At 34.3% G+C, this 8,286-nt stretch overlaps 1 protein-coding gene across 1 annotated transcript; it reads left to right on the top strand.

Annotated features, from left to right (window-relative positions):
- Nucleotides 1-401: 401 nt before the first annotated feature.
- On the top strand, nucleotides 402-7,602 carry LOC117345060 (soluble scavenger receptor cysteine-rich domain-containing protein SSC5D-like). Its single transcript, XM_033908002.1, has 4 exons — nucleotides 402-1,875; nucleotides 2,903-3,075; nucleotides 3,662-3,797; nucleotides 5,170-7,602. Exons 1-4 carry the CDS (start codon nucleotides 500-502, stop codon nucleotides 5,465-5,467), a joined length of 1,983 nt encoding a protein of 660 aa, XP_033763893.1. The 5' UTR covers nucleotides 402-499; the 3' UTR covers nucleotides 5,468-7,602.
- Nucleotides 7,603-8,286: the final 684 nt, after the last annotated feature.

Here is an 8,286-nt window from a genome sequence, read left to right as displayed (position 1 = left end):
TCTTTCAAATATTCTACCATCAGACACTGCACTTCATTCAAATCATTTCTCTATCAACACCGATATTCCTTCTGATATTTTCCCATCAAGTACTGATCTTCCTTCAAACCCTTTCACAATGTACACCGATTATCCTTCATATGTATTTCCGTCAGACACTGGTCTTCCTTCAAATCATTTCTCTATGCACACCGATATTTTCCCATCGAACACTGATCTTACATCAAACCCTTTCACAATGAACACCGATTTCCCTTCGAATATCTTTCCATCAAACAGTGCACTTCCTTCAAGTATTTTACCATCAGATACTGCACTTCCTTCAAATCATTTCTCTATCAATACCGATTTTACTTCAAATGTCTTTCCATCAAACACTGATCTTCCTTCAAATCATTTCTCTATTAACACCGATATTCCTTCGAATTTCTTTCCATCAAACACTGGTCTTTCAAATATTCTACCATCAGACACTGGTCTTCCGTCAAATCATTTCTCTATGAACACCGATATTCCCTCGAATAGTTTCCCATCAAACACTGCACTTCCTTCAAATCATTTCTCTATCAACACTGATATTCCTTCAAATAGTTTGCAATCAAATACTGATCTTTCTTCAAACCTTTTCACAATGAACACCGATTTTCCTTTAAATGTCTTTCCATCAAACACTGATTATTCTTCAAATATTTTCACAATGAATACCGATCTTCCCTCTAATATCTTAACCGCAAACACTGATCATCTTACAAATATCCTACCATCAAACACTGATCTTCCCACAAATGTTTTCACAATGTATACCGACCTTCCCTTTAATACCTTACAAACAAACACACACTTTACTTCAAATCTATTCTCAACGAACCTCGATCTTTCCTCTAATGTTTTACGCTCCAACACTGATCTTTTAACAAATATTTTACCATCAACCACAGACTTTCCTTCCGATCTGTTGCTTACCAACTCCGATTTTCAAACAACATACACTGATTTTCTTTCAGTTGTCTTACCATCAAATAGTCATCCACAATCTTATCTCCTCGCAACGAACACTGAATTCTCTTCGAATATCTTCCAATCCAATGTTAACCTTCCTTCAAATTCTTTCCTAACCAACAACCTTGAATCTGCTACAATTTCCCCGACAGAAACTACCTCACCTGGCGCATCCGCCTCGGCACAGGTAGCTACATCTACAAGTACTGATGCAACCCCAACAATATCGACAACCGCATCAACACTTACAACTCCAATAACAACAACAAACACTTACACAATCCCAACCGCAACTACTACTACAACTCAGACTACTATTACAACTCCGTCGATGACTATCTCAATTCCAACAACTACTCTATATACAACTACAGTAACTGGTACAACTGAATCAACCACTTCTTCAACTCCGTCGACAACAATAACGACTCCAACCATTAGTACAAGTTCGTTCATAACTGCGACAATTCCAACAATTACTACAACCCAGTCGACAACTACGACAACTCCAACCACTTCTACAACTCAGTCGACAACTACGATAACTCCAACAACTACTACAACTCCACAGTCGACAACTACGATAACTGAGATCAGTACTACAACTACCTCGACAACAACAACTGATACAACTGAATTAACATCTACCACCACTAATCCAACAACTACTACAACTCCACCTGCTACCACTACTACTACTACAATTACATTACCAACAACTACAGCCGCGTTACCTCCCACTGTCCGCCTGGTAAACGGTTTCTCCGCCTCTTCTGGTCGCGTGGAGGTGATCCACAATGACACGTGGGGGACGGTGTGTGATGACGGCTGGGACAACAATGATGCCGGGGTTGTCTGTCGGATGCTTGGATACAAGTAAGTATTAATGTATATTGGGATGCAGTTATGATTTGTAAATAAAAACAGACAACGTAAAACCTAAAGCGGTATTCGCATTAAAAAGCGATCAAAGATGATATAGACTTAAAAACACATGGAAATAATATTTTAACACGTATTCATGAAACTGGATACATTTTGTGATCACAATTTGGTGGTTTAATATTTTAACAAGATTTGAAGAAATATTGGAAAGAGGACAAACACGTGATACCATTTTCGGTATTATTGTTTTTCTATTAAACTGCTATTTCATTATTTAAGCGTGTTAAAAGGAAGTAAGGATGAGCGTGAACAAAATGTTAACGCTTGAGCATGAGAATGATTTCATTAATATGGGCCCAGGTGTTTCAGATGGTCAGCGTCTTCTAGTTCACATACTATTCCCGTGATATAAATGTGGATTGAGTCAAATAAATATGATCACTGTTAATACATTTGATGTATACTTTATGTTGAGTCAATATAGTATCGACTCAATGAATATTCATCAGTTAAACAACAGAATATTCATAGCATGAATATTCAAAAGGCATCAGTTAAGTAATAACACTGGAGATGGTGAGCCGTCATTATTACTTAAACGTAATAACTCATAGGGCCTTCGATATTTCCTCGTAAAAAGCGTCTGTTTAAAGTGATATGACTTTATAATGTATATTTTTTGAATGTTGACGATCAGTAGGTAATTATGATTGGTAAGTTAGCAGAAAAAAAATCATCAACATCGCCTTAATTATAATTATGAACATTAAAAACAAAAAAAGTGTAAGGTATTTTTTGAATTCATTTATTCAAATTAAGAGTCATTTCCCTGAAACTGATCATATATTTCTCACGTGAATATTGTAGATCCCAACTAATCAATGTTGTATCTTCACTATTACGAATACTGAGCTGTGAGTACACGTATATATGTGTTATCGCACACGTGTCCCCGTCGTCTGTAATAGGTGGCCCTCACGTGCGATGATTACTGAATGTTTTATTTTTTTAATTTCAGTTATGGTACTGCCATTAAATTTGGCGTTTTCGGAGAAGGAAATGGCACTGTATGGATGTCAGACGTCAATTGTGCGGGGTCCGAGTCATATATACAAAACTGTAACTTCAACGGATGGGGGTCTTCGTGCAGCCATAGCCAGGATGCGGGCGCCATTTGCTTCGACAGCACTGGTAAATAGTTATATACTGCTTGTGTGACTTTTGTAAAATATTTCAAACATCCCGAATTCCATTCAACAATACTCTACTGTGTAATATTTTCTGAGGTTAATGTCGTTGATGCTGCCATTTGCGACCTTGATAATTATGTTTGGGGGAAAAAATAAGAATAACGATTTGCACGCTCCATATCGATAAAACGAGGGTGAAGCAGGAGCAGATTGGAGGTCTATAAAGAAACACTTTAAAATGTAAAAAATAAAACAAGACCACGTGTAACGGGAGAATAAAGGTATTCAACCTCATCTACAACACATGAAATGCAAGTCACATCCTCAGGGAAAAATGAAACAGAAAATTGAAAAAGAATTAAGTGATAACACAATGGAATCAAAATTGTCAAAACCACATGGTCATTTTTAAATTCGTATTTCTTTTTTTATTTATTTATTCATTTTTTTTTTATTTATTTCTTGTTTGTTTGGTTGTTTTTGTGTTTGTTTTTCAAAAATAATGATTTAAGCAAACTAGTGCATTTATCTTAAAGTAGGGTTATATTTGCTAAAATGGGTATTTCATACTGATTTTCATTTCACAGACACAAGCGATTTTGAAGTACGTCGTGGGGACTCGAATCGCGTTGAAGTATACCACAGTGGTCGGTGGGGCTACGTCGGAGGATGGTCATGGGACGATGACGATGCAAACGTTGTCTGCGTCATGCTAAACTTCATGTACGTACATAGAAATCGTTTGAACAAAGCGCTTCCATAATTAAAGAAATATCAAAATTGTTCGCTTAATATAAAACTATGCATTTATAAATAGTATGGGATTTAATTTTTTTAAACCTATTTCACTGGTTCTTTATTTAGGCAAATGGGAATTATCACACCTAGGAATAATATCCCTTGATTTTTTTAACATTAGTCAGAGTGTGGAGGTCAATTCCCATTATCTAAACATTATGTAACAATTGCAAGAATATCAGGTAATCTCTACAAACAGTAACCGACATTAACATATGACGATATTAAACGAGAAAAGTTATTTCCCTTCATGTTTAACACACCAAGTATATTTCAGCATTGAACTGCTTTCATTTGGAAGTTATGGGCTGATGAATGCCAACTGGACAAAGGCAAATTTAATGAAGCGTGCTAGCGCTTCATGTTGAATTTGCCTTTGTTCAGTTGGTATTCATCAGCCCATAACTTCCAAATGAAAGCAGTTCAATGCTTATATTTACATTTGACAACGAATTTGAAAGACTATATCCAGGAATTTTACTCTGATAATGAATGAACAACTTATTATCGTCAAAGACGGAACAGCCTTTTCAACAGCCATCTTTCGTTATCGGCGACGTGACAATTATGACGTCACTATAATAATGACGTCATGATGAAGATTTGGAAGTTATGGACTCATAACTTCCAAGTGAGCTTGGTAAAGTTATATAGTGGGACTGCAGTGTAAATGTAAATATAACAAAATAACCGACAATAAAGAGAGTCAGAGTAATTAATCTCCATGAACTACTATTGAGTGCAATTAACCTCTATTAAAAGGATTACGATTTACTAATCACTAGGTCCTAGTTGTTCAAAAGGTTAATCACAGTTTAACAACAATATCAAAATCATGATAAAATAATTTCTGACTTATTTTGAAGAATATACACACATAGGATTTTAAGTAAAGGAGAAATCAGATTTTCACTAGTCAAGTGATTAAGCTAACAGCCCTTTGAACAACTAGGTCCGGACAGTAATTAAGGATAATCTGTCTAGGACAGTTTAAAAAATTGTCGAAAACATGATTCAGTGTTATCTCCCTTGGGAGGGTAGTTCCTGGTGACTATCATAATCTCGAATTTACTGAAGACTAACAATAATATACCTTTAAACTTAAATTGATACATCAGAATTTTTCCTTATCAGTTATTGGATATAGGGTTTTTTTCTCCAGATTCTACAATAGCTCTCTCACGAATAAATTTCCTAAATCAGAGACTACCAGTAGTAATGTTGACGATTATTTGTTTATCAATTAAGTTATTCCAAACAAAATGAGTGAGAAACATTTATGATATATATTTTTCAGCTCAGGGACGGCTTCAACAGTTGACCACTTTCACGGACAGAACAACCGTCAACAGCCAACATGGATGGACAACTTACAGTGTGGGGGTACGGAATCCTCTCTCGTCAACTGTCAGTTTGACGGATGGGGAGTAATGGTGTCAGGCTACAACAGTTCGTATCAGAACGCGGCAGCAGTCAACTGTTCAGACCAACCTGATTTTGATTCCGGAGCTACAAGTCCTCAATTCAGCTGGATTATAGTAATCTTGGGATATTTCCTTGCTTTCTGCTATTGTCCTTCGTCACTGCTTCTGTAACAAAGTTTCAGGGTTTTTTAATATCTTAAGAAATTAAACTTTGGACATAGAGGAAGCATGAGCGTGTTACTATTGAAACACGTACGATAGCTTAATTTGTCACTATATTACTACAGTAAATTCAGATAGACGTCGAGATAAATTTCCCAAATATCAATTTTCGGAAGAATGAAGTTCTTCAATATTATACAACTCGGTATACAGAAGCAGAGATAATTGCTTCTTCCAGAAACCTTTTGTATATGGCGTTAAAACAAACATAATCAGACATATGGTCTGTTTTCGAATACTGTCTGAAGCACATTCACAGACATACATATATATATGTTCTGGTTTATCATACTGTTTGAAGCATATTAAGAGACATGTATAGCCATATCTATGTTCTGTTTTCGAAAATTTCACTTAGCGTTACAGCAAACATAGTCAGACCTATGTACTGTCTGAAGCACATTAGCAGACATAGTCACATCTATGTTCTGTTTTCGAATAATGTCTAAAGCATATTAACAGACATAGCCATATCTACGTTCTGTTTTTTAATATTCCCCTAAGCGTTACAACAAACATAGTCAGATCTATGTTCTGTTTTCAAATACTGTCTGAAGCATATTAACAGACAAAGCCATATTTATGTTCTGTTTTTTTAATACTCCTGTAAGCGTTTATAACAAACATAGTCATATCTATGGTCCGTTTTCGAATACTGTCTGAAGCGCAATAACAGACATTGCTACAACTATGTCCTGTTTTCTGACAAACAGAGTTATTACATTCGGGGACTTTGGTGTTTGAAGGTAAACCATCCAGTTCAGTAATGTTGGGGCTAGTGGAGATGCTTTGTAGTAAGTAAGATTTGGAGTGATTGACAGTATTACAATCAATCATTGTGTCTTTGGTCAAAAAGTTGTATATTTGATAGAAAATCTTATTTCGTTTATTTAATATAACACTGAATATCTACGTACTACGAGAGATGTTCGTTCTAGAAGTAATTTGCAAAATCTTTCTGTTAGATCCTTTTGATAAGGGTTTTAATGTAATACTATCTCAAATAGATATAATTACGAGATTGCATACGACTATTTAAACAGCATTTTATTGCGTTTAATATGATTTTGTTTACCTTTATAAGGATTATAACACATGTACTTCATATTGTGTCCTAATATTGAAACGACTGTGGCTAATTAAGCCCGGGACAATTTAAACTATTCCATCAATAACTACCATGACGCCGCATGTACTATCATATTCATCATCAGATACAGCCATGACCAAATTTTTTATTTCATTCAAAATCAATGGGTCGGAAAGGCCTCAGTTTTTATGTTACAATGAAAATGAAATCAAAATTTAAATTCATAGTCAGTAGTCAGCTTGTACAGTTGTATCCGAATTACATTTTTTTTTACCAAATTCTAAAGATATAAACTTATTATCTTAATTACATGTATAATGACACCTTTAAATTTTTGTTGGTTTAAATGTTACTTTTATTAGAAAATACACAATTCATTAAATATATATACCTATATATTACCACCCTTTTTTCTATAAATAATATGTATGTCCACTGTTGTTATAAATGGTTAAATTTAATTGGTGACCTTTTGGATACTTTACGGTATTTTATGGTACAAATCATGATATGCATATATCTTGTTTTCATTTCGGGTTGAAATGGACATTTTGAAATTACATAATCATTATGTTTTCAGAATTTTCTGTTAGATATACTTACTAACATCCACGTACATTATATATATATATTTGATTTAATCTTCGCCTTCAGATGATACGCATTGCAGATTCTTTGCAGATAATTTTTTTTTATGAATTATTGTGACACGTGAATGAGTTTATAAATTTTCAATGAAGAGAAGGATTTTAAGCTGTTCCGTTATGGCTTCAACATCAAAGTCAACTTTCATAATACATGTGTATGTATATTAAGTTGGCAGTGTTTGTTGACCGAGAATAATTCAAGACATTTGCGAATATGTGATATAATAATTTATTATCTATTTTATTTTAGAAAAAGCTGGTCTTTTTTGCGTAACTGTTATTTCTGCAACACTTGTTTTTGTAGCATTGTTCATTTATAATATTAAAAGAAATGCTTATAATGTGTAGTTTTATTTTGTTATATTCTCTCAACTTCGCCATGTTTGAATTGATCAGTATCACTGCGCGGTGTGGTACAGAAAAATATGACCATCAAGTGCAGACATTTTTTTTATATTGAAAGCACATCATAGGATATCCATGTACGGCTGGATAATGAAATTAAGACAAATAATTTGTCCTCTATCACCTTTATGCTATATATAGAAACATGTAATTAATAGAATCACGACACAAAACAATAGGTATCACATTGGTGTTTATTTACATTTAAATGTAAACATAAAGTGATTTTGTCAATAGCATGTCAAGCTGCACGTGATTATTTCTATTGTTTCAATCATTAAATGCTTCAGTCCTATCTTAAGATGTTGTATATGATTACCCTGTGAATCTGTGCAAAACATTCATGCACTTCCTGCTAAAACACATGTTTAAACTGATTTTAATCATTCTAAAATAGGCAGTTAGTAACAACTGACTGCTGTAATCTCACAGGAGAAATTTTGCCGCCATGATGTTCTCTCAGCAATTGACGGCCATTTTGTTTATCACAAACAGTTTCATTGTCGTTCGAGGTAAGATTCCGCCTACTATACTATTCATTAGGGTAGTTTGTTACCAATGTGACAAAAAATATTAATATATTGTTTGACATGGTATGATTGTATTTTCATTTCTATGACGAAACC

Source organism: Pecten maximus, chromosome 16, assembly GCF_902652985.1.
Source record: "Pecten maximus chromosome 16, xPecMax1.1, whole genome shotgun sequence".
In the NCBI taxonomy this organism is placed as follows: domain Eukaryota; kingdom Metazoa; phylum Mollusca; class Bivalvia; order Pectinida; family Pectinidae; genus Pecten; species Pecten maximus.
The sequence above is the reverse complement of the archived record's forward strand: the minus strand, read 5'-3'. Positions and strand labels throughout refer to the sequence as shown.

Excerpts from the sequence above, each read along its gene's own strand:
- LOC117345060 (XM_033908002.1), top strand. The coding sequence starts at position 500 with ATGAACACCGATATTCCCTCGAATAGTTTCCCATCAAACACTGCACTT. Across the intron at positions 3,076-3,661 it reads CATTTGCTTCGACAGCACTG|ACACAAGCGATTTTGAAGTA; the intron begins GTAAATAGTTAT and ends TTCATTTCACAG. Across the intron at positions 3,798-5,169 it reads TGCGTCATGCTAAACTTCAT|CTCAGGGACGGCTTCAACAG; the intron begins GTACGTACATAG and ends TATATTTTTCAG.